Source organism: Peromyscus leucopus, chromosome 8a (genome assembly GCF_004664715.2).
Source record: "Peromyscus leucopus breed LL Stock chromosome 8a, UCI_PerLeu_2.1, whole genome shotgun sequence".
NCBI lineage: Eukaryota > Metazoa > Chordata > Mammalia > Rodentia > Cricetidae > Peromyscus > Peromyscus leucopus.
In genome coordinates, this window is record NC_051085.1 from 53,488,884 (window position 1) to 53,514,908 (window position 26,025).

General features: G+C 48.5%; 1 protein-coding gene across 7 annotated transcripts in view; it reads right to left on the reverse strand.

Moving 5' to 3' along the window:
- Pde10a (phosphodiesterase 10A) overlaps window positions 1–26,025 on the reverse strand; it is a 445,668-nt gene that overhangs the window by 27,210 nt on the left and 392,433 nt on the right. For all 7 annotated transcript variants that reach the window (XM_028866641.2, XM_028866647.2, XM_028866646.2 and 4 more), the window contains 8 exons: window positions 22,102–22,242; window positions 20,383–20,538; window positions 18,347–18,397; window positions 17,723–17,781; window positions 15,897–15,948; window positions 13,229–13,371; window positions 11,065–11,157; window positions 8,765–8,951 (listed from right to left, as the gene is read on the reverse strand). In XM_028866641.2, coding sequence (XP_028722474.1) covers window positions 8,765–8,951; window positions 11,065–11,157; window positions 13,229–13,371; window positions 15,897–15,948; window positions 17,723–17,781; window positions 18,347–18,397; window positions 20,383–20,538; window positions 22,102–22,242 — 882 coding nt within the window. The remainder of the gene's footprint in view (window positions 1–8,764; window positions 8,952–11,064; window positions 11,158–13,228; window positions 13,372–15,896; window positions 15,949–17,722; window positions 17,782–18,346; window positions 18,398–20,382; window positions 20,539–22,101; window positions 22,243–26,025) is intronic.

A 26,025-nucleotide genomic window follows, 5' to 3' on the forward strand; every position in this document is an offset into this window, starting at 1 on the left:
CTGGGGTGTTTGTTAACGAGTTTGCCTGGGAGCCTCACACACCTTCACTGCAGCCTTCGTTCTGGACCAAGTACATACTTTGCTCTGTGCATGATGGCGCACCTGCCTGCTCTTATAGAAACATGGTAGTTTAATTACGGGAAGAAAAGACAATGTTTGAGGCATCATTTCAGTATGTAACTATCACATTAGCGTACTTTGGGTTGGGTTGCGTGAAGACTGCTGTTTGAGTTGCTGACAAGTTTCATTTTTAAAAGAATTACTCAATTACTTTTGGCTTGTGGTTAGTGTAGAATTCTCAACAATTTCTGAGATGGTTCTGAATGCACTTCTGTCCTTTTGTCTCATATACTCGACAGAAAGCAGTGTCCTCCCATGCCCAGGCTACCACTGAGAGCAGCATCTGTGTGAGGTCATAAATACCTGAACACAGCCAGACTTCCTCCCGTCCCCAGCTCCCACTGAGACCAGTGTTAGATCATAGACACATGGCCCCAGGACCCTCTCCCTCAGGCTCAGATTGACTTCAGTAGCACTTGTCTGAGGCCACATACCCACAACTCTGTCTAGGTCCTTACCTATCCTTAGGCTCCTACTATGACCTGAGGGAACTTGGATGGTCAAGGTACCTGTCTAAGGTCAGAGACTGGTGACCTCAGGCCTCGCCCATCAAGTAACCTGTGAACTTTCTGCACATAAAACAGCTAGTCTAGCTAGGATCACCCAAGCTATTCCAACCACAAATCAGCACTGACTGTTCCATGACTAAGCTCTGAGAACCACCTCATAGACTGTAACCCAGCTAAGACATGGTAACACCAAAGTCAGACCCAAATGTCCACTCAATGCAAGTGGGCCAGCAATTTAGGCCAAAGATGTAATTGACCAGCTCTAGATGCATAAATCACAACACAAAATGTAACAGCAAAAAATTAAGCAATATATCTGCCCCTAAAACTACCAACCCCATTGTAATGGTCCCTAATGAAAACCACTTGAAATAAATTACAAAGAATCAAAAAAAACCCAACAATTATAAATATGTCCATGAATTCAATGAGGACATAAATGTCTAAATGAATCTAAAGAGGAAAGGAATAAATCCCTGCGTGAATTCCAGTAGAACACAAACAAACAGCTTTGTGAAATAAGGAAGTAGATTCAGGATGCGAAATTAGAATTCAATAAAGGGAGAAATACTGCAGAAAAAATAAAAGTGAAATGAAGCTGGAAATGAAACATTCAATAAGCCAATCAGAGGCTCCATGGGAGCCTCGATAACAGCACAGCTTGTGTGCAGCCCAGACTGTGAATCCCGGAGACAAGGCAGAGGGCTCGGGTTATTCAGTCAAGGAAAACAGCAAAGAGAAAACGAAGAACACATAACGGAACAGGCAAGATACTTGGGACACCATGAAAAGATCAAACCTAGGAACCATGGGTATAGATGAAAGAGAAGAACTCCATGCCAAAGGCACAGAAAATATTTTCAATAAAACCATAAAAGAAAAAAAAATCTCCAAATCTAGATAATAAGATACCCATCCAGGTATGTGAGGCTCATAGAACACTAAAAGGACAGGGCCAGGGAAGCACCTGCCCATGCTGCATTACAGTCAAAACTAAACACACAGAATGAGGAGAGAGAGGAGAGGAGAGAGGAGAGAGGAGAGAGAGGAGAGAGAGAGGAGAGAGAGAGAGGGAGAGAGAGAGAGAGAGAGAGAGAGAGAGAGAGAGAGAGAGAGAGAGAGAGAGAGAGAGAGAGAGAGAGAACTGCACAGTCCGTCAAGTGTCTATTTCAAAGTGTTCTGCCTATGGCGTGACTTTCTTTGGATCAACTCTGCATTTTCACATTGGTGCTAGTAGCAGCAGAAACTTCTGAAATGTTGCTTATTCCTTTAAATATCATCTTCTAAGTGTGAAAATTTGGCACATCTACCAGGAGAGGGCAGCACATTTGAAAGATGTCTTTTTGTCAAGGAAATGTGTGGATGATGGAGAAGTTCATGAAATGCTCCAGGGGCCGTGTACAAACTGCAAACCCACGGGCAGCAGGAAGCGCATGGGGAAGCCGCCTCACCAACAAGGCTGAAGAGAGCTGGCAAGCAGTGTTCACAAACACCGGCTGCTGCACAGGCCACGGCCTCTTCCTGGATGCAGAACGCCACTTGCCACGAGACATTCGCCACCCTGAACAGGACAGGGTTGTGCAACATGTGAGCTTTAGGAAGTATAAGGCCACAACACAGTAGTTACAAATAACATCAGTCCCTTGTACAGGACATCATTCGATTCTCAACCTCCTGTTTCTGTTGCTGCCTCCTACAAGCTGGTGGCCTGCGATTTGGTTGAAGATTTCTGTCTTCTCTTTCATTTATAAAGTTATAATGCAAATACACTTAAGTATATAACTTTATTTAAATTTTTATTCATGTATTTTTATCATTTTATGTTGTGCTTACTCTAAAATTAATCACAACATAAATTAGTTTAATTTCATGCAAAAGATAAATAAGTTTTGGAAATTTTGCACATTTTCCATTTGGTAAATAACCTTCAATGTGAACATCAGCAAATTATACTATCTGGGATCTCACTGCAAACCAAGGAAGGCAGAAAATTATAAGTCTCTTCAGCTCTTCATACGGTACTTATCTACATACGGTACTTGGGAATTCATCTTGGACTCTGTATTAGTAGAAGAGACTTTTAGAAGAAGCAACTGCTGCTGATCCACCACTGATGTCTGTGCAGGTGACCTATCAGCAGTGGGACAGGGAAAGGGCACGGGTCCTCAGGATCCCAACATGAATGAGAACGTGAGTGTGGCCTCCCTCTACCGTAAACTAAAAACACACCCTTTATGCTTTATCAAATGGAACCTGCCCTCTTAGCAGATAGAAACCATTGACCAGTGCTGTTCAGAGGTACCCGTCTATATACTAAACCTTCATGACAGTCCTGTGGCGCTCACAGATGGGGTACTTGAGAGGTAGCAAGTCTTTGATGCTCACAGTAGGACACCTAGTCACTTCAGGGTGGAGCAGTTCTCAAGGATGTAGACTCTGGAGTCATCTCCCTGAGTTGAATCTCTTTGCCATGAACTGACTTCAGGCATGTAGGCAGATTTCCTAATTATTTTAACCCAGGTCCCCACCTGTGGAGTGAGCACACTGTAGTGACCAATCGTGGGGAGGTATAAGGGGCTGATGCCACCTGCTGATGCCAGTCCGGGTCTTAGTGCCAGAAGCTGTTAAGATTTTGTGCTGGACTCCGATGCCACTCCCCATGACTGCTGCATCTGCCTCTAGTGCTGGTCAAGAAGAGCCTGGCCACTCCTGAGTGACAGGCGTGTCTTGTACTGCCATGCAGGAGCCAACCGAGCCCCCCCCCCCTTCCTATCTAACACGTCCTGTGGGGAACCTACAACTGCCAGCAGTGGGGGAAACGCACAGCAGAAATCAGGAAACACACCACTGAGGACCCTCTCCCATTGATCTAATCTGCATTTTAAATGGTAGCAAAATAATTTCTTAAAATAGGTATTTTCACCATGTTATTTTACAATAAATAGCATTAAATGATATCACTACTAATATGAAATGGATTCTCTACACAAATCTTAAGACCAAACATACACTGTACAGAATGAGAAACCTGTGCTATATAGCAGGCCGAAGGAACCCCACACCAGCAGAGGTGGCTGTGGGGCGCTGAGAAAGACGTCTCCAGCGGAACACGTGACTTGGGAGAGGAGCTGCCGCTGCATGGAGCTCGAGATGCACAACTGTCCTTGTGCGGTGAGGGCGTGGAGACCAGGACAGCACAAGAGGAAGCTGGAGTCGGGAGGTTTATGCTACCCACGTATACAGGAATTTCAAATGGGCTCCAAACAGTAAGAGCCTGGGACACACGCAAGAATAATGAAGCAGTCCTGGGTGCAGAATGCCCACAGGCAATTATCCAAGATAAACTGGAGTAAGCACATGGATGGAAAAATGAATAAGAAATAGAGGAAGTAAGGAGACAACCCAAGGAGGGATGCTTGCCCTGGGAACTGAGAGACTTAAAGATGCTGCCCCAAACCACAGAAGCTGGTGTTCCCTCCTACAGCTCACCCTCTCGTTCACGGCCACGGCCACAGTACAAAGTCATTCAAACGGGATACGTCTCTCTTCTCAGGAGAGCTGCATCTTCACCCTGGGCTGGAGGACCTGAAATTCCTTTCCCAAAGACAGACCCCAGCACGCTCTGTGCGTAGCACCAAGAAGAGTTCCTCTCCTGCTCAGGCTGGGTAGGGCACGTGGGAGGACTTTCTCCAAACCCTTCCCTTGATTTGAAACCAAGACAAAGCATAAATACGGTGGGAATTGGTGACTTCCTGCCTGGGAGTGTACGGTTTTGTCTCAGAATGGGTATCCACAGTCCCTCTGCAATCTTTCTCTTGATATTTTCCAGCAAGCCCTGGATCTCGGCCTTCACCTTCACAAGAGGCAACTTAGCCGATGCAGAGTCTCTGGCTGTCCAGAGAGAATGAACTGGGATTTCATAGAAACACCTACACTGAGACCTCACAAGATGCAGTATGAGAACCAATTAGACTAGAAAGCGAAGGGAGCAGACCACATCTGCCGAAGACAAGAACCCAGACGTTGTCATCTACAGCCCTGATGCCTCCTGCTGAGGAGACTGAGGCTCAGAGGCATTGGGTGACTTAACTGAGGCTTCAAAAAAGCTGCAAAGCCTCGAAGAAGCATTGAAGGGGACATCCACCTCATCTTGAGTGACAGCATGCACTGAGAATTCAGAAAGTGGTCAGAGGATGACAGTCGGGGCACAGAGAAGGACACCGGGAGAAAAGGCCTCGTCCACTACCAAGTGTGCGCTTTGGAAACCCCTTGCAGACCAACCAAGGAATGGATTCAGTGCTGGATGACCTTACCATACATCTGTGTATACCTACGGGATATACCTTCACCTAGGCTTCAAGGGCTAGTGACTCTTGACCTATATATAAATACAAAGGATGGACCATTATCCAGACTTCGGAGTCTACTCTTCACACACACACACACACACACACACACACACACACACACACACACACACATGGGAGCGGGGGAGGGCATGTTCATTTCCCAAGCTTCAGGGGCTCGTGACTGGGCCTAGCATCATGACTAACATGATGAGGACTGCTCGGTTCCTATGTGTGAAACAACCACCCCTAACACCATAAACTTCACAAGCTTAGATAGAGATAAAACATCAGAATCCAACTCGCACTTGATCTCCCTGTCCTGACAAATTTGGAGAAGGGCTATATTTTGGTTTTTGTGGTTCCCAAAAGAGGCAGTCTGGGAATATCTAGGGATTCAAGTCATGGATTTTGTGGATTTGGCTAGCATTGAGTCTGTGCCTATCCGTGTGTGTCATCACGCTACTAACCAAGCTTGATGTTAGAGGCCAGCTTTGTTATGTTATCGCATAAGATCAACCTCGGGTGTTTCTCTGAAGCCTTTAGCCAGGGGTACACGGTATTCTTTAATAGTCCACACACCAGCCACACCATCATCTACACTTAACTTACATCATTCTCTTAAGTTCATCCTGACTGTCAAACTGTCTGTCCACTCCCAAGTCTTTTTCATCTCTGTCCTGCTCTCTATGCTGCTTGTGAAGGCTTCTCCTGAACCCTGACCATGCCCACGTCTGTAAAAACTGTCCACATGCGCTGTGGTGGTTAGTTTAAAGTGTCACCTTAAGTCACTGGATAGCCAGAGCCTGAAAGGCATTCCTGGTCAGTATGTCCTTGAGGGTGTTTCTGGGGATGGGTACGGAAGATCCGTTCACCCAAATGAACCTCTGCCCCAGGCTCTCCTTCCATCCCTCTCTCCCCATCTCCCCCCCCCTACTTCCTCTCTGTCTCCCTCTCAGAGACACCCTGTGGTCTTTGGACACCAGAACTCCAGCTTCCAGACTTTGGGCTCCGGCACTTACAACTGCAGCCCTCAAGTCCTCAGGCCTCTAGCGAGACTGAGTCACACCATCACTTCCCTTGGTCCCGAGTCCTTTGAACTTGGCCTGGGATCCTTGAGTTCTGCAGCTTACATGAGGCCTGTCCTGGGACTGCACAGCCACTGTCACCGCAGAAACCAGTTCCGTCAAGTCCCATCTCTCAAGTGACAGCTGTCACTTTGTGCTCCTGATTGATTCTGTCTCTAGAGAACGGTAATAAACCCTACTAAGGGCCACACACTCTGTATTTTATGCGATACATACTGACACTTCTTTCTCTGTGTTTACTTATTTATTCATTTTGGTTGGGGTATGTGTGTGCCAGGGTACACATGTGGAGGCCTGAGGACAACTTGAGAGCTTGCAAGGGTCAGTTTCCCCCATCCCACCCCCACGTGGGGTCCAGTAATAGAACTCGGACTGTAGGGCTTGATGGCTACCGGAACCATCTTTCCAGGCCTTAACATCACTTCCCCCATGTCGGTCTTCCTACAGGATGCTTGGTAAAGAGCTGTGTCAAATGCAAGGTGCGAGACTTGAGAAGGACAGAGGCAGAGCCTACTGATCAGCCTTGGCTCTGTCACACGCTTACTCTGCAGCCTCAGACACGTTGTTCAAATTCAAATTCCACGTGCCCAGCTTCTCTTAGCTTGGTGGAGTCACCTATATGACTGCTGTGAGACCAGGACAATGCCATCAGGTATGTCTCAACAGCAGAAAGGTGACCTTCTCATGCCTCCCAGGTGTGAAGAAACTTCTGACCGAAAAGACACAGAGTCAATCTATTCTCAGGGCCTCCCTGTTCCAGACCCATCTTCATCTCTTACACTAAAAACCTTCTCTAAAATCATGAGGAATATGAAGACTAATTGATTCTACAAATTCCAAAGACTTTCAGCCTTTCTAAATGGTCATCTTCCATTGAAAGTACTTTTAATTATCAGTTAGCTCAATAAATGAAGAGTAGTTGCTGCCGGTCAGGAAATAAAAGCGTACTTAGTGTTAGCGTGGTCCTGTGGCCTGCCTCTTCTCATGTACAAGCACCTCAATTCAAGAGGACCGTGGCACCTGACTACAAACCACGTGCTTGGGTTAGAAGCAGCTATAGGCCTGCGGGCTGTTTGTTCAAGAGGAAAACTGCCCTGAGTTCCCAGGATCCCGTGCAGCTAGACTTAGGGAGAGCCAAGGACTGGAGGCCGCTTTATGCCTCACAAAGCCTTTTCATATCTATGATCTTCATAAACGAGAGCATTCTTCAGAAAGAAGTGACGCTTTCAGGGGAGAGAGGGAGCTGACATTGTCCAGTTACCTGCCCGGGGCAGTCCTCAGCAAGATGCCTTTCCTACTGAAAACATGCTCAACATGGCAAGGCTGGCTGGCTCAGAAAGGACCAGGGAAGCACAAGAGCAGCGCCCACACTCAGGCCCTGCTGCACACAGCCAGGCTCCCTCCCACAGCTGCACACAGCCAGGCTCCCTCCCACAGCTGCACACAGCCAGGCTCCTCCCTCCCACAGCTGCACACAGCCAGGCTCCCTCCCACAGCTGCACACAGCCAGGCTCCCCCCCACGGCTGCACACAGCCAGGCTCCAAGAAGCCCGCAGGGAGGGCTCTGCTGCCATCGTATTTGCAGGCTGTCTCCTCTCCATTTGGTCCATGAGGATGCTTTGAGGGGCATCCAGAAGTGCCCGTCTTTCTGATGTGAAGCATGGCTTTCCCATAAGCGAGCAACGTCCCTACTGCAGTCCGAGCCTAGGCAGGCCAAGAGGAGAGGAGACACGTAGCTTCACACCGCTCTCATATCTCAGAGTTGAAGAAAACTTCAAAGGTAACATAATTTTTTTATATACTTTTAGTAAGGAGAAACCCCTCAGCAATAAAAGCAGAATGAACTGCAGCCACTCGGCTGTGTGTTCCACCACACCCCGTGAAGGCAAGTTGCCCCAGCCCAGGAACGGAGGGTGTGAACTGTGCCAGGCTGCGGAGGCATGCAGGACCTGCCGCTTTGAGAGGTCAGCATGGCTGGGTGAGGTCAGATGCTCCAACGACTCAATCCCATTCCCAAAAAACATTTTCTCTAGGTTACTAAAGGGGTACCTTGCTAATTCCCATTGGTGCAAGTTTGCCCAATGAGAGTCCTAAAAATTTCCCTAATTGCAGCACTACAATGCCATTATAGGATTATTAGTTTATGGATCCTTGCATGTTCAACTCATTTAAAATATAGCAGCATAGAAGACAGATGAGAAGTTTCAGAGTAAAAACTGCGCCTCATTTTATTCCTCAAACAGGACAAAGTGGCCAAGAGGACTAGAGGGTGTCATTCACGACGGATACACCCACGCATTAAGCTGCACCCTGGTTTTCCTCGCAAGCACAACTTCCCTGGCCAGTGAGGAGACGCGAGCTACTGTTCGCACCCTGCAAAGACTCCCGAACGTACTGTGTCTGACAAACACCAGGCAGCACTTCTCTTTCCCAGCAGACACGAGATGCAAGACCAGTGCTTCCCGTTGCCCCAGGACACCAGCAATTCTTTTGGAACAAACTCACACGTCGAAATGCACTCCAAGTCTCAGGAGAGAGTTTTCTGCAGGCACGGGAAGGTACTTTCTAAAGCTGGCGTGAGCAGGAATCCCTCCTCACAGTTCACAGGGGAAACAGAGAGGAGAAAAGGCGAGCAGCCTGAACTCAGGGCGGGCGGCAGGCACGCGGGTCCGGAGGCACGCGGGCCCGGAGGCACACTTACGTTAGCACAGTGCAAGGCCAAAGCACAGAAGACGGCAAACATCTTGAAGTTGTTCTCGTCCGTCTTGGAGAAGGCACTGCCACTGATCTTGTTCACCATCTGCACCACGCCGATCACGCTGCCGCGGCTCACTATGGGCATGCACAGGATGTTCCGTGTGGTGTAGCCCGTGTACAGGTCCACCTCCCTGTGGGAGCGGAAGGAAGGGCTTCGGTCACTGGAGTGAGAGGCCGGGGCACAGGGACAAAGAGCACACACATCCCGCCTAAGTATCAACATAGCTTTTATAGCTTGCGTGTGGTGTGTTGGGATGGTACTGAGGGTTCAAGGCAGTGTAAAAGTGAGAGTGTTTTACTAAAACATTTTCACGACCATCCAAGCTTGTTTGATCTTGTTTACGATGGTTTTCTACTGGAGACTCCTGGCTCTCAGCGTCAGGATCATTAAGTAAACAGACAAGGTGGGTGATCCAGGGAAAAGTGTAGGAAGTCTGCTGAGCAGTGTCTTCCTTTGAACTTGGTCATATTTATGAGACTGGTAACTTGCTAAAGCATTTTAAATGGGAATAGTCACATTAAGATTTGGAGCAGGCGTCCACAACTAAGCCTATCCCCCAAGCAGCACACGGCCACACTCATCTGTGGGTCACGTGATCAGGGCGGCGGGCTCACGAAGCAGAGCTCCTTGCTCTCACACCCTTCAGAGCGGAGGCTTTGCTGACTCCTGATCTGAGGAGACTGGTTTCCCCAGAATCAGCCACAGACCCAGCAGGGGGCGGGGGGGTACACACGTGAGTCCTCAATGCCTGGCTTCCCTTGCTTACCCTTTATAAACCACCCAGGCCTCACTGCTGAGCCACAGTCTCCACTTAATGGACAACGTCATTGGTTCCTAGCTAGTTACCGGCTGTTACTAGTAGGGCTGTTGGGAGAACTTGCATCTGGGCCTCTGGGTGCACAAATGGTTTCATTTTCCCCGGAGCGTATATGGAGGAGGAGGGCAGACTGGCGGATCACTCACAGTCAAAACGGGACCACCCTTTTCCCAAGGGGCTGTCTCATCATCATCGACTCCCACCAGCAAAGCGGGAGGGTCCCACTCACTCCACAGTCCTTGCCCTTCCACCCTGATGCCAATCGGAAAATCTCAGCCACTTGCCCTGGGGTACACTAAAAGATGCCTGGCAGAGCCGGGCCCTGGTTGATCTCCCTGCGTCCTTTTCGGTGAAGCACCCGACCTACTCTGCCCTTTTTGCGGAGGTCTCATGCAATCTAGATAGTAAGAGGATGGCATCACATGCTTTGCCAGTGGCCCCCTCAAGCTGATGGCTGCTACTTTTATATTTCCAATAGTCTGACTCACCAATTTTACATAAAGATTTTTAAATGACGATAAATAATGTCGGTATTTAAGCAGTGTAAGGACAAGCAAGCTTGTCTGGGGGAGAAGTAATGCTGTTAGTATTTTCAACTTGTTGGTAAAACATTACTAGAATACAGCTGCACTTCTATATGAGTCTTGGATATGTGACATCCATCATTAATTACAGGGAATACTTCCAGAAGATTATACTGCTTTCAACACAAGTCATGGGCATACATCAACTAAACACCGTTGTCACGTATCTGGAATATTATTCTAACAGCCTCAGCATCCACCTTGTGACTTCTAACTTCAAAGGACTGAATAAAACACACACTTTGATTTCAAGTTCTCTAGAGTCTGAAATGAATAAAAAACATTCTCAAATGGCCCATCTTAACTTCGCGCACTGTAACTACATCCCAGTCGCGTGGCTTACTCAGTTCCTGCTTTGTGTGCAGCCAAGTTTCCAGAGCTCTTAGGAAAATGATCTGCCGTCCTAAGAAACAACTACAAGTCGGCATTCTCAGACCCATTTAAAAGAGGGTGAAACTGAGGCGCAGAGCAACGGAGCACTGGCCCCAGTTCTGTCTACGGTGGATAAACGGCAGCGGGTCCCTAACTCGAAGCCAGACATGACGATCCGAAGCCCAGTTCCTCAGCCCTGTGCGGCAGCGGTGAACACCCTGAGACGGAGCACACTGCGATGACATCATGACACCACCACCACCACCAGGGGCAGCGACTGCGACTGCTCTGCCAGCTGACGCTCTGTCTGGCCCAGCAGGGAACGCTGACGTAGGAACAGCCTCGGACCGTGTAAGGGTCTGGGTACTCGGACCACTGACAGCAGCAGGCTGAGACAACAGACGCCTTCAAAGGGGCTTCGGCCTGGGAGCCTCAGGGGAGAAATGGCAAGGGCCAGCCACCCTACTCACCTGTTAAAACGCGGGTCTGCGTACGCATCCGGAATGTTCAGGACTTCCCCTGTTCTTGCTACTTGGCCAGCAATCCCCTTCTCAATGGAAAATCTGCAGAAACAACAAAAAAGAGGGACGTGATAATTAGAGAGTGACGTCATAAGAGTAATGAAGCGCTTCATTAATGTCAATGTTGACCTGAACCTTTAAGTACGCATATTAATTTTACATTTATGTATCCTAAATAACCTTATAAAATATGTCAAAAGGAAGCAGGAAAACACCCTACAGTGATAGCTCAGAACCTTGTTTGAATACATAATGCATAAAAACTTCAGGATATAAAGGGCTGCAAACTGAAATTGAACACTCTCCGGCTGGTCTCTAGCACTGACCAACAATAATCTCCCCACATCAGCAAATCACCTCATCGGTTACAGTGTGTGCGTTTTCTTAGTGGGTTATCCACACAGTGGGGTTCACTAACTTGCACACATACAACCCAGCCCCAGCTCTGTAGACCTTCCTGAACACAAGACATGAAGTATCTGTCATCTGTAACCCACATACTATGCAGAAATATTACAAATTTGTCTCTAATTTGCTCATTTTAAAAAACAATCCGAATCCAAACACGAGCTGGTTGTATTTATATTTTTGCAATAAAGCATCATGCTGATAACACTTTTCACCTTTACTATATTATAATCATACACGTGTTTATTTCAAAATTTAGTTAATTAAGAAATGCACCTACAACTCACACTAAGAGTTTTCAAAACCTCAAAGAGGTACTGACCCAACATGGAATTATAATATCCCCAAAGGACCAACACTGCATGAAGCACACCTTCCCAGTCCCTCATGCTTTCAGGAGAACAAATTAGACACCACAAGTCATGCCAGAGTCTCTTCATGACATATACTTGTCTAACTCAGTCTGAGGGCCTTACGAAGGGGAACTTCCCTTCTTCAGCTCTTGGTGGCTTTTTCCCTGCAGTGAGCAGAAGCCCACAGTGCTGGAGGCCAGCATCAACCAGACCCTGCAAAGGCCACAGCCCGGCTCCCTCTGCTCCTGCCTCCTGGGCTTGTACACATGAGCCACTGTTTCCACAATTAGTTCCACACCAGCAGTGTGAGCAACCCCCAAACTCAAGGCAAGAGAAACCAGTTTCACTGGGTGACTGTCGCCAGACTGGCCAGTCCGGAGCTAGAATCAAACCGAGAAAATGAACAAAATGTGAGGCTCCACGTTCTCTGACAGTGCCTTTCTTTACGTCAGCATCAGGTGGCCACGCAACACAGGATCCATCACCCCAGAAACAGCTAGAAGGGGCAGAGTGGCTTCAGCCTGTGGCTGGCCTCATTTTGTTCCGTGGTATTAGTTCCCTAGCGTGATGATGTAGCCAAATGAAGAGCCTTCGTTAGTGAGGACACGGTGTTTCCCTAGAGGATTTTACAGAGATGTGTGGAAAGTTAAAGTGGACACAAAGCAAGAAGAGGCGAATGTCGAAAGGGACTTGACTGTGCACATGATGCTCGCCTCCTCCTCCTCCTCCGGTTAGTGCTCCGTGCAGGCTTCCAGGCTGTGACGAGGCTGAGCCACCAGCACTCCATCAACAAGTAAAGGCCATCTGTCCGTCTAAACGACAGTGGTTGCCAGTTAAGGTACCAAGAAGGCTTTCGTTTCGAAATGCAGCAGGAGGGTAGCTGATTCAGCCAAACCGGCCAGGCCCAGGAGGTGTTCAAGCCATCCATTTCCTCTCCTCTGGGCCATCGGTCCTCACTCACAGGTTGGGAAGCAGCAGGGGCCGAGTTAGTTAAGTTCACCCTGCTCCTAGACACAGGAGCCTGCCCTGCCGGCTGCCGCTGGGGCGACCTTTACCTACCTGGGAGCACTAGTAAGTTTTTCCAACATGATTTCCAAAAGGACCGCCTCCGGAAGACGGCATTTCCAGGAGTGACGCTAACGCTTCCTAGGCGCGGTTTCGCCGCCCGCCGGCACTGCAATGTCATTCCCAGAAGCACTACCTTCAGGAGGCGGGTCCTGGTGGGAATGATACCACAGTATGACAAGTGCTGTCAGCACACCTGTGAGTGGGCACAGAGACGTGGGCGGCAGGGGACCTGCGCATCGGCATCAGAGCCCGGACGGACGGACGGACGGCCACTCCGGCTGTACCTGATCTCCTTGGTCTTCTTGAAGACGGGCTTCCCCTCCTTCTCCTCCCCAATGTCAAACAGGTCCGAGTACAGCTCCTTGTTCTTGTGGTCCACCTGGAAGAGCGCGCAGCGGTCGGCGTTCACTAGATTTTTTGCATATATCTGAGACAAATGAGAAACCAGGGTAAACGGGTGGGCAACGGGAGCCGGTCACAGCGAGCCTCAGCATGAGACTCCACTCTCGGCTACTCCAGGCTGGGGAGGGGATCGGGACTGTGAGCAGAGGGGTAGAGACGATGAAGGACAATGCCGGTTATGTGTAAGCTCGCCTGTGTGCTGATCCCCGCAGACAGGGCAGGAACAAACAGTTCATGGGCACCCATGCTTGTGCTGGTGTTGAAATACTAGAGCACAGTCCTTCAGCTGCTGGCCAGCCACTGGCCTCCCTTCCTGAGAATACTCAAGCTCTCTGAGCTCTTTCCAAGGAGCTTCTAGGGATGGCTCCTGGTGTCTTGGGCTGTCTCGGTCAGCACTATGGCCGGCGCTGCCCACTCGGCCTGGTTGACGTCTATGAACAGTGGACAGGAAAGAATGTGAAATACTCCAGGCACGGAGGCCCATGCCTTTGATCCCAGCCTTCTGAAGGCAGAGGCAAACGGAGTTCTGATTTCTGGGGCAGCCAGGGCTACACAGTAAGACCCCGACTGAACAACAAATATGTAACGCGGGCTCTGGCGGCGCCTGCACAAGGAGATGGCATTCCAAGCTCAGGAGCACAGAGTTTCTAGCCCCTCCTTGCCTCCCAGCTTTCTCTACCTGGGGCTCCAAAGGTGAGAAAGGACCTGTGGCCAGCAGGGTTCCAGAACACTGGCAGGCAGGGGGCTCAAGGTGAGGAAACCACAGACAGCTGGGTCCTAAGAGCTAGGGTGTCACTCAGTTGGAAAAGCATTGCAGAGCACACACAGGCTGGGTCCAAAACAGACGCTGCTCTTGGGAGGGAGCCCAACCGGCCAATGTGTTTCCGCTTATTTGAATTCCTGACGCCTACAGCCCTCTCCCCACCTACAGAGCTAGCTCCCCAACCACCAAGGCAGGGGTGCCACTACGGTTATCCCAACCGAGAAGAAATACAGACCGGATTGTTCGTTCCTATCTCACTTTTTTCCTTTGTGTGTGTGTGTGTGTGTGTGTGCGTGTACGTGCAGAGGTATGTGGGCACCCACTGAGGCCAGAAGCATGTTGGATCCCCGTGGCTGTGGGTCACCAGGCATGGGTGCTGAGAACCGCAGCAGGGTGCTCGTAACTACTGAGCCACCTCACCAGCCCCTCGTTTTCATCTCTTAATTTTTATTCATGTTTTTTACATTTTGTTGGTTGCAGTCATCTTCTAGCTTGTTTCCAAGTAGCCTTTTATAAACGTCTTCTCCCTCCTACCCACCCCTAACGTTTCCTACGACTTCCAATCCTCTTGCCTATGTACTTCCCCTCATTCATAGTCACCGCTCTCCTCCTTTCCCAGCCCATCCTCTTTCTACTTTGTAAGTGTGAATATCCTTCACTCTGAAATGCCATCGATGACATTTCTGCCCACAGCCTCCCAACGCGTCTGCCTCCGAAGCACAGGAGTCCTTCACTGTGTGTTGTCACCCAGTGCTCTGTCAAGGTGGGGTCACTTCCTGTCACTCCAGTCAGCCTCCCCCTAAACAGTCGTGGTTACACACACCCAAGTGAAGACAAGACACCCGGGAGACTCACATAAAATCAACAGAAAACAGTGGGAAAGCAAGGCCTGCAGGGACACCCATCCCAACTGATGGGTGGGTGAGGAGCGCATAAAGAAACACAAAAGTGAGCAGACCAGCCACCACAAAGGCTCCCCAGGACCCCAGCTCCCCAGCATGCAGGCTGAAGACAATGGGGGGGGGTGAAACGCTAAGGAAATAGTTGAGGATCTGCCTCCCCAAATGATCAGATGTAGGGCTCCAATAAGCAAGTGAATGAAGGGATGTGACTCAGGAGCTGGACAGCATCGCTCACAAAGCGGGTAAAAGGTGAGCGATGTGGAGGAAAACTCAATAAGGAAGCAGATTCCGGGAAAGAACCGAACACAGAAATAAGAGTCAGCCGCCAAAAAGAAACAGTGCAAAGTGCCATCAACCCATGGGAACAATGGAGGACGGAGCAGGCACTGGGGGTGGGGGTGGGGGTGGGGGGACACATCTAGAAAAACTCAGAGAAAAACAACAGCACTGCATGACCAGGGCTGAAGAGGCTGAATTGAGAGTCAGGGGTGGAGGAAGGGCTGAGACAAGAACCTCAGGACACAGACCATGTGGCCACTGGAATCACCCAGAACATTCCTCAGAGCACCCACTTCCAGGAGAGGGACGCTGAGACTTAATTCAAGTAGGGGGCTCCCCCAAAGTGACTCCTACAGAAAGCATCTTGGAGACTAGGAAGTGAAGACAAGCTTTCCCCAAGTGCAGACCTTTAAACAGAGCTGTGCGAATCAGCTTTGTCCCCAAGATTTCAACAGAGGTGACGAAAGGCACAGGATCCTGTAATGCTGTAGCTCACCACAATTAACACAGCGTGTTCCTCTAACACACACAAAGTGTCACACCATGAGTGAAGACCAAGAACATAAGGGTTTAAAGAAAGTCACAGTCCAAACTGAAAACACCTACCATGATGTGTTCAAGTAGAGAGTCTATGGCAACTATGTTATCAAAGTATGTCCTGGAAAACAAACAAACAAACACACATGAATCCCGTGAGGAACCTTACTTGATATCATGGTGCAAGTCAAACTCTGAACATACTTTATGGGTTCCACATTTAAATAAATGAATATACACCTCATTTGATTTTTGTCTGCTTACAGAAGCAATAAATATTATTTTTTAAAAACGCAATGAAGCCTTATCGTTGCCTTAGTACAGACTAATCTCAGTGGAGTCATCCGGTAACAACATCATTGCTCAGTTGAGAGGTGGGAGAAAGGCTGGAATGAAAACTAGGTAGGGCTGGATTCAGGTCAACATTCTCATGAATGGTCTCAAGCAAACACTCTTTAAGTTTATTATATCCACCAACACAATTATAATACACGTGATCACTGAAAAAAAAAATGGAGAGGTTAGAAGTTAAAGGGTACTGAGAAATCAAAAGAATTGGCCTGAGAAGAAACCCCATAATGCATGTGGTCAGGACCTAGTGACCCTTCATTACTTTATTTAATTAAAGTAAACGCATGTTCCGTGGCAGGAGAGTGCTGCAGAGACCATGAGATCATCTACTAGGATGTGACCTCCAAAGGTGAGTCAATGGCCGGACCATCACAGAGCACATCAAAAACTACTCACTGGGTTTTGCTGGCTCTGTGAGGAATTCAGCCATGCTCTGAAATAGATGTGGCATATGTGGTGTATGATGACACCATGCTACAGTGATACAGGAAGCTCTCCTTCGAGTGAGAGCGGAGAGACAGAGGTCATCACTGCATGGTACGCTCATGCAGAGGCAAAGCTAGCATGGGGTGAGTGCGCTTCCCGCGTGAGCAGAAGGAAGCAGGAAGTCATAAAGTGTCATGCGGGCATTTGGCTGACTCTAGAACACTTCCAAATTACGCAAATGTGTTTACCACAGAGAAGCCCAGCGTCCCTTTCTGTGCGCTCTGAAGCTAACATCATCACGGTCCCCATCACGTCGGACAGGGCTTAACTGTTTGAAAGTAGAGTTGACTGAGCAATCACTAGAGAGTGACATGTCTCTAATTTCAGATTCCAGAGAGCAGCCGCCGAGTGAGCCGGCAGCTCCAGCCTGAACATTCATCGGGGTTCCGGCTTGTTCTGGTAAGGAATTAGGAAGCACCAACAGGGACAGGAGAAGCCAGTGCCTGTCACTGTGCCGCTGGAGGCCAGGGACAAGTAGGTGCCTCCCCAATTTACTAAACTGGTAGGAGGACACGACCCAGGTGTCCATATCCTGGGCTTCACGGCTCTGTTATTAATGAGGTGGATTGTGTTGACAGAGGGTCCCTGTGTAGCACGCAAAGCCAACACAAACCTGGAATTTCGTAAATATCTGTAACAGTTTCGCTACCAACCCGGGGAGGAGATCTAGGTCAAGCTTCGGAGAAACAGGATGTTTTCTCAAAACCACAACTGAGACACTGCACACAGAAATGCAATGTCATTATTAATAATATTGTGTAAGGTGACATTGTTAGAAAATGTCGGAGCACACATCTTGGAAAAGCTAAAGAGATCAGTGGCATCTTCTATTCACAAAAACAAATGCCAGGTTAAGCGCCTCACACATATACCTGTCGTTTCTAACATACAAGCTGACCATGGACAAAAGACGCAATTCTGTCACCCACAAAGTGACGAGTGTCTCTTCCCAGAATGTCTGCATGCCCACTCAGCGGATGGAGACGTGCCGCTGTAGAGAGCTGAACTTTTCACCACCATCCCCGAGGCCAGGAGAAGAAGCCCAGGTGAACACTTACTTTGATACGTCCAGCAGGAAGTCGTTCAGTTCGGTCTGTTTGGCGAGACCTCTGCACACCTGCCACACGTACAAGAGTGATTAGTCACCCGGGAGCTCTGCTGACTTAGGAACAAAACCCAGAGTGCTGTGAACACAGTCGCTGTCAGTCCTACTTCTTGAAAAGTGCCGCATGCTAAACGCGGTTCCGAGTGTCTACGATCTCACGTGGTCGCTGCGCAGCTCCGCCAGCTGAGACAGACACCCCACTAGCTGAGGCAGAGAGCGGTGCGCAGACACACTCTCCACCCTGGAGGAGCTACACACCTCCTTCTACTTCCAGATCGGTCACCTGGCATGTACCCAACATGCCTGGTGGCCCAAGGAGACCCTGCTACTCATGCAAGCCATCACCCTGCAATTACACTTTTCTTCTCGTCATGCAAAAAAAAAATTGACACATGTGTACTTGCACCAAGAGATTTGAGACGGCTTACAAATGAATTATAAGGGGCTGCGTAGATGAATTGTTCGGATATAAAATGTATTACATCCCCAACCAAGACCTGAGCTCCCGTGCTGACCTCGACTCTAGCCCCCACCAATGCTGCATTGGGGTGTCCCGGTGAGAGCGCCCCAGACTTACCTGCACCTGATGTATTGCTACGGAAGCCCAAGCAAGATTGGCCGTTGCCACCTACAAAACACACATTTGCGTCTGTCAGACATACTTGATCTCAGGACGTCAGGTTCGCACAGTGAGCCATTTTACCTGCGGGGCCGTCTCACTGGTCTAAGTGACCTTGTTTTAATATGAAGCAGCATTTTTCAGGTTGACAAAATGTAACTGAAATGCCTCTAACTGCCCCTTTAAGCTGGTGTGGGACCCCTAAGAGGGAAAGATACCGTGTGTATACTCTGTGCCTTCAAAGACTGAAGCTTATATTCCAATTACGTTTTTTACTTTTTATTCCCGTGTGTGTTGTGTGTGTGTGTGTGTGCGCATGTACACACATGTGTAAAGACCAGAGAAAAATCTCAGAAACATCTACCTCCTTTGAGGCAAGCTCTCACTGCTCTGGAGTGCAGCAATTGGGCTGTACTAGCAGGACGGAGTCCCAGGGACCCACCTGTCTCTGCTCTCCAGGACTGACTGCAGACACACACATTGCCACACCTGGCTTTTTAAAGGGGTGCCAGGGAACACACTCAGATCCTCACACTGTCCACAGAGCCCCCCCCCCCCGAACACACCCCAGCCCATATTCTAGTTCTGTTATTGTTTCCCACTTGGCAAGTCCTTCCTGGGCACAAGGTGGTAGGTAGCTCTCGGTGCTAGAGACAAAGGAGGAAGTAAGATCAAGGCTGGACAGGATGGAAGTGTCCTGTGTAGTCGAAAGAACAGTGATGGGTTCCAGGGGACCACACAGCAGGACAGAAGGAGGGACCTCGCAGCAGGACAGAAGGAAGGACACAGATGCAGGGCCTGCACACCATGCCTCAGGAAGGCAAGGCTTCTTCACGGGGTTCAGGGAGACAGACGAGGTATGGAAGGAGTGAGGGACAGCCCAAGAAACAAGAGGGAGGTCATTCAGGAAGTGGGCAGAGCCAGACCACTGCAGTCCATCCACCATGGGAGAGGCACGTGGTGGTGATACCGTGTGTTCAGTGTTAATGAGTTGCTGTGGGTTGTTCTGGATGGCAAATGTGTTGCTCTGATTGGTTAATAATAAACAAAACACTGATTGGCCAGTAGCCAGGCAGGAAGTATAGGCAGGACAAAGAGAAGAGACTTGGGGGAAGTGGAAGGCTGAGGCAGAGAGGCGCTGCCAGCCACTGCCATGACAAGCAACACATGAAGATGCCGGTAAGCCACCAGCCACATGGCAATGTATAGATTTATAGAAATGGGTTAATTTAAGATATAAGAACAGTTAGCAAGAAGCCTGCCACAGCCATACAGTTTGTAAATAATATAAGTGTCTGTGTGTTTATTTTATAAGTGGGCTGTCGGACTGCCAGGGCTTGGCGGGACCCAGAGAGAAAACTCCAGCTACATGAGTCAACTCCAACTAGAGTGTGGAGCATGCACATAGCTGGGAGAGAGGTGCTTTTAGAAAGACACAAGACAACCAGGATGCCATCCTGAACTTGGCTTCATATGCACCAAAGCACATTGGTTTTTTTTTTTTTTTGTTAAGATATTTTTATACAGGAAGAAATAAAAGAGTGTATTTCTAATTTAGCCAGTCTCCTCTAATAACAGCTACTCAAGAAAACAGGTTTTTAAGAATACACTACTCTTCACAGCCAAATACGGTCAGGCAAATAGTGACTTCACTATTCATTCATGTATTCTCTTAACGCTAGTGGGTGCCAACGAGGGCAAGATGCCAAAAGGCATGTTTTTTTGGTAATGTTTTTAAAAATGCATTTTTAAAAGACATTTTTTAAATACTTATTTTAACTCATATGTTCGGGGGTTTTGTCTACGTATCACATGTGTGCCTGCCAGAAGAGGGTGGGTGTCAGAGCCCCTGGCACTGGAGTTACAGATGGTTGTGAGCTATCATGTGGGTGGTGGGAACTGAACCTGGGTCCTCTACGGGAACAGCAAGTGCCCTTAAGCCCTGGGCCACCTCTCCAGCCCCCCCCCACGCGCGAGTAGCGTTTGTGCCTCACCTCCTGATGGCTGAGACAGAAGGCTTCTTTACCCCAGTGCCTATACAGCTCAAGAATGCCAATCAAGTCTCCGATGGCAGTGACGATGGGCAAGCAGAGAACAGACTGGATTCGAGTCCCTGATTCCAGGCCAGTGCCCCTCGGAAATCGCTCGTCCTGAAAAATCAAACAAGGGAAGACTCAAAGCTTCGGCATCTTAGCTTTGTGTGTACACACCTTACGAGTAAACAGCGGTGTCGGTTTCGCGTGACAGTAAGAAAGGTTATCTGCGAATCTGGCACCCATTCCCTCGCCTTCTCTGCCAGAACCACCCCAGGCTTCGCCGCAGGTGTCCGCAGCACAGGCAAACACCGCGTGGAGAGAAATGTACACAAAAGTGTACATAAACACGCCTGCCTTCTCTTCTGTTTTTAAGATCATGCTAACTTTTGCAGCTGAGTTGAACTTCAGGAGCCCAAAATATGCATTCAAGCCATCCTTACCAATTATCATTATAATGAAAATGGACTCAACTTTAATCATTTTCTGTCTTAGCTAAAATATCTGCAAGCCAGGACAATGAAATGGGAAGGATTACTATCAAGCTAGCAATCCTATGCACTCAGTTTCTGCCATCTGCCGGAAGCTAACAGGACGCAGGAAACCCACCCTGACTAGAGAGCAACATGAAAAATGTTCGTGTGGCGTTTAGCCTTGGAAAGCCTGCATTCGGGACAGAACATTTCCAAATGGGAATCCACAGAGCACCGACTCTTTGCTTCCTTTTTGCCCCATCCCACTTTAGACCCTCTCTTTCTTTTCAATTCAATAAAGCAACAGTTAAGGTGTTCTAGATTAAATCACGAGCAGAAATAAAAAAATTAGAAGCCAGGTTCCACGTCTGCAGTTCAGCAGTTTCACAGAACAAACTCCCCCAGCCTGTGTTACTGCTTATGTCTGCCAACTGTAGAGCCCACGCCCCCTGCGGCGACAGTCATCAGACATTGTGCCTGCACACACTGGAGAGACTGCACCAAGGATCTGTCTGTCTGTCATCTCTCTTGGCTGCCGCACCTTCGCTGGCACCCTCGGCACCCTCGGGTACCGAGGAGGCTCAGGTTGGGCTCAGGCCTGCTCACGTGATTGCTGTTCTGGCTAATGGGAAGACAGGGAGTGAGATGTCAGCAGTGGTTTTTAAGGCTCTCATTCCTCCTCTGACTGGTCATCGTCAGACTCTGCCATGCTGGCCTCACGGGTGGGGAGCGAGAGAGACCGGCAAAGCTGAGGTAGGTGGCTGGAGAGCAGCCACAGCTACCTCATGGCCAGCCGACTTCTGGCTTATTACCCAGAAGCCTACTGGCCCAGCTCAACGGAATGGCCATCCTTAGACTCCTGAGAACCAGCCTCTGGCCACTGCAGGACGCCCTTCAGATGGGACAATCGGTCCCGCAGCAGTGTTAATGGAAATTACCAGGCAGGCACTGTCTATTTCGCATGGATGTAGATTTCTTTTTCTGTTTAACCATGGTGGCATGAGTTGAAATAAGGGCTCTGTCTCACGGGGAGCACAACAGGTGTAATTTTCTAAATATAAAAGTTAAATATAAGCAAATTCATTTTTTGATCTGTATCTTTTAATGCTTTTATAGTTAAGTTTAAGACAAATTAAATGATAAGATCAAAATTACATATCATCTTTCTTAATTAAATCATCAGACCATGAGGGTCAAAGCGCCCTACCCCAAGGATGTCCTCCACAAGCAGCGTTTTCCTAGACTTGGCCACATAAGCAGAGATGGTGGTGCCCTGGGTGATGGGTCCTGCAGGGATAAGCCGGGGTTGGCCTTCCTTTATTCCGGGAGGTGTGAACACACACAGACTCTAGGAAGAAGAAAAAGACAACATTTTAGATGATCTCCTCTGCCTTTGTCCAATATCCACAAGACTCAAGAGCAGTGGCAGAACATTACCTAGTTAGGCCCAGTAAGTCTGGGAGCCAATCACAGGAAAAAACACAGGATGATGCAAGACTTCATGGGGAGCAGACAGGGAGCCTAAAGTGAAGTCTCCTGTTCCTGCTCCACACAGAATGCACGTTTGAAATCAGAATTCACAAACATACAGGCACAGAAACTCTCAAGCTAGCTGCCTCTTCTGAATGAGACATGATAGGAGAAAAAGATGGCATCTTGCAACTGGACCCTAGATTCTGTCATGCCAACCAACCAATGCCAAGCCCAGGGCTGAGTGCGATGCCTCAGACCACTGCTTTAAGGCCCTGTCACTCATACTGCTTGAGCTGGAACTGCACATTCTAGGGTACCATGAATTGAGAAGGTGCCTTCCTCACGGCAAAGCCATGGCTAGTCTTAGTGACTGCCTCTCATTGAGTGACTCTGGGCAAAGATTTCTTATTTCTTTTTTAAATCCACTCCCAAAAAATATTAGGATCAATCATTTTGATAAAATCTAGCCATATTTTAAATTACTTTCCACTTAATAAAATGTTGAAATTATTTTCTAATTAGCAAAGTTGTATCATGATTATCCACCCATTCTGAACTATTCAGGAGGTTCTGGGAAATTCTATTTATGCCTTACTTTCACCTTATAGATAAAGCAGCCCATGCCAGCTGACCCACGTAACCTACTGAGTCGTGGTCAGCCCCTCACTCACGGAGGCAGCACTAACCAGAGACTGAGATACACTCTTAGCTTAGCCGCTGATGCCTGCTTTCCATGCTCTCCACTTTCCACTATCAGAGAACCCTTCTGGACAAGGAATCCTTCAAGCTTAAGCTTCTTGGTTAAGCCAAAAGGGAAGGAAGAAGGGAAGAAGGGAGGGAGGGAGGGGAGGGAAGGAGGGAGGGATGAGGACGGAAGGGAGGGATGGGGAGGGAGGGGAGGGGAGATGGGGAGGGAGGGCCAGAGCTGAGCTTCATCTTAGTCTTAACTCCGGCAGCTTTAGAATAACAGGCCCGAAGCTTCATTCAAGTCTGGTGTTCCCAAGCCCAGAGAAACAGGCCTGAGCTCCAGAGGGATCTGTTATCCGATGAAGTGCACGTGGAAGAGAAATCCCAATAGTTCTGTTGAGAGGGTGAAGCCCATATGCCTAAGTACAAGAGCACACTTAGAGATGAAAACAGATTAGATGATAGATGGCGGCTCACCCTATTTAATTTTTTTTTTAAGGGCTAGAAATCAGTGCTTCTTACTTTAAAAACTGCTAGCATGTGTTAATTATAGGCAGCCCTGGATCTTCCCAGTGCCGGTATTCACAACACTTCAACCAGCTCCGGAGTCCCTGTTCACCCGCAAAGACGCTTCTCTGACCAAAGATGAAGGGAACCCTGACTGTGGGCCTAAAGGTCAACGTGTAGAAGGCCGTTGGCTGGGTACCTCAAGTCCAGGGAGCCAAGGAGCAGCAGCAGCTTCCTCACCATGGCCAGAGACCGCAGCAGGTGAGGAAGGCCGCTGAGAACTCCTCCAGTAGCCTGCAGGCCTTCCTGCCCTGCCTGGGGAGGGTCAGCCAGCAGGGGGGAAGCCAGCAGAGAGGAAGCTTCCAGCTCAGGTCCTGCTTGATTTATCTGTCTCGCGGTTGTCACAGCATGTTCTGCTGATGTGGAACCAGCAACAGTGGCAACCAACTGTCTTGTTTTGGGGGACTTAGGGTCCTCCCTGGCCAAGAATCCCCAGGGATGCAGCTCACCCCTGAGGTGGCACTGTGTTTAAACTTAGGATGATTCTACTGTATGCTGGGACACATGGCCTTTTGGGAGGGAGGCTGCCATTGGCTCTGGAGGTCACTGATGTGCTAGTTGTCACGCTCTCTTCAGATGGAAGAGCAGAGAATGATGGAGGAAGAGATGATTCCAAGGGAAAAACAACTAAGAACACAGTATATTTAGCAGGAAGATAAAACAGAATAGACAGCAGCTACGTCAGGAGCCAGGTTCCAGGCACCTGTCCTTCCTGCATCCACGACAGCAGCAGGGGAGGAACTTGGGTCTAACTTCATGATGAGACAAAGAACGGGCTGTGGACCACAGAAAGGATGGTCTAGAGCAAGCTCCGGAAGGAAGCTTTGCATTTTCTACTTTGTTTCAGGCTGTAGTCCTTAGCTCCGGAGATACACAATGTACACAGTTTTTGAGAGGCTTGGCAATTAGCTACCAAACCACACACTTAATTATTATGCCTTGGAGGCAAAGTCCTGAACTCACAGACCTCGCATGTTCCCGCACTCCCGGGCAATCCCATGCAGAGAGTGGGCGTATACTATAAAAGATTCAGGTAAGCTGTGTCCACAGAAAGCCATCCCTAGAGGAGGCTTGCTGCAAAGAGAAGGGTACAGAATGCTTGTGTGTCTGCTAGAATTTGAAAAGTCCTTGAGGGTAATTATGAAAGACTAATCCTTTACGGTGGGGGTTATATTGGCTTTGCTAACAAGTTTGTGGTTTCAGAAACTCACGAGACAGCAATGTTCCTAATAAAAACCACTGTTAAAACCATGATAATATTGCAATATGTGAAAGCCAAGGGCTCAGGACAGAGGCCCAGAAGCCATCCCTACGGCTGACTTCTCTCCTCTGTATGAGGCCCCCTGTTCTTTCTTCCTTTCTTAATTTTTCTTACATTTCTTTTTTTTTTTTTTTTTTTTTGGTTTTTGGTTTTTCGAGACAGGGTTTCTCTGTGTAGCTTTGCATCTTCCCTGGAACTCACTTGGTAGCCCAGGCTGGCCTCGAACTCACAGAGATCCGCCTGGCTCTGCCTCCCGAGTGCTGGGATTAAAGGCGTGCGCCACCACCGCCCGGCTACATTTCTTTATTTATCCTGCGTGTGACTGTTGAGGCATGTACCATAGTTGTATATGGAGGACACTGGACAGCTCATGGGACAGAGTTTTCCCCTTCCACCTGTATGTGGGTCTTGGACATTGAACTCAGGACTTCAGGCTTGGCAGCAAAAGTTCTTACCATCTGAGCCACCTCACTGGCTCTCCATCCTTCTTTTTAACTCAACACATATCACCTACTCAAAAGTTTCTGATTATGGGTCAATCATGGACAGAAAAACCTGTTTCGGGACAGTACAATCTTCATGATTTTTAAAAAGTGAATGAAAGAATAGGGAGCTGCTACTACAAACAAACAAAAAAAAATGTCAATAAAGAACTTCCACAGGCTGGGCGGTGGTAGCAAATGCCTTTAATCCCAGCTCTCAGGGAGGCAGAGGCAGGCTGATCTCTGTGAAGCCAGCCTGGTCTACAGAGCGAGTTCCAGGACAGCCAGGAACACAGAGAAATCCTCTCTTGGGGGCGGGGGGGGTGGGTGGGTGGGTAGTGGGGGATAAAGATAGTAAAATACTATCTTCAGCTTTTTCATAGATGAATACCATCAGACAATATTTTACATACTATTAATACTCCTTACATATATTAATATCAAATTATCTATGACATCTAGTGTTGAACTCTCCAAAATTAATCCCTACACTTATCTTGTATAAACAACTTTTATTAGCACAAGAATGCTTCAGCAATCTAAACACAATCTAAACACAAGGAAAGGCCCAACTTTAAGCCTCAACCTCCGCCATGTTTTCCAGGGAGACTGGACTCACTGCCACCAGCATGGTGATATCAACCACCCAGATTCTGTCTCA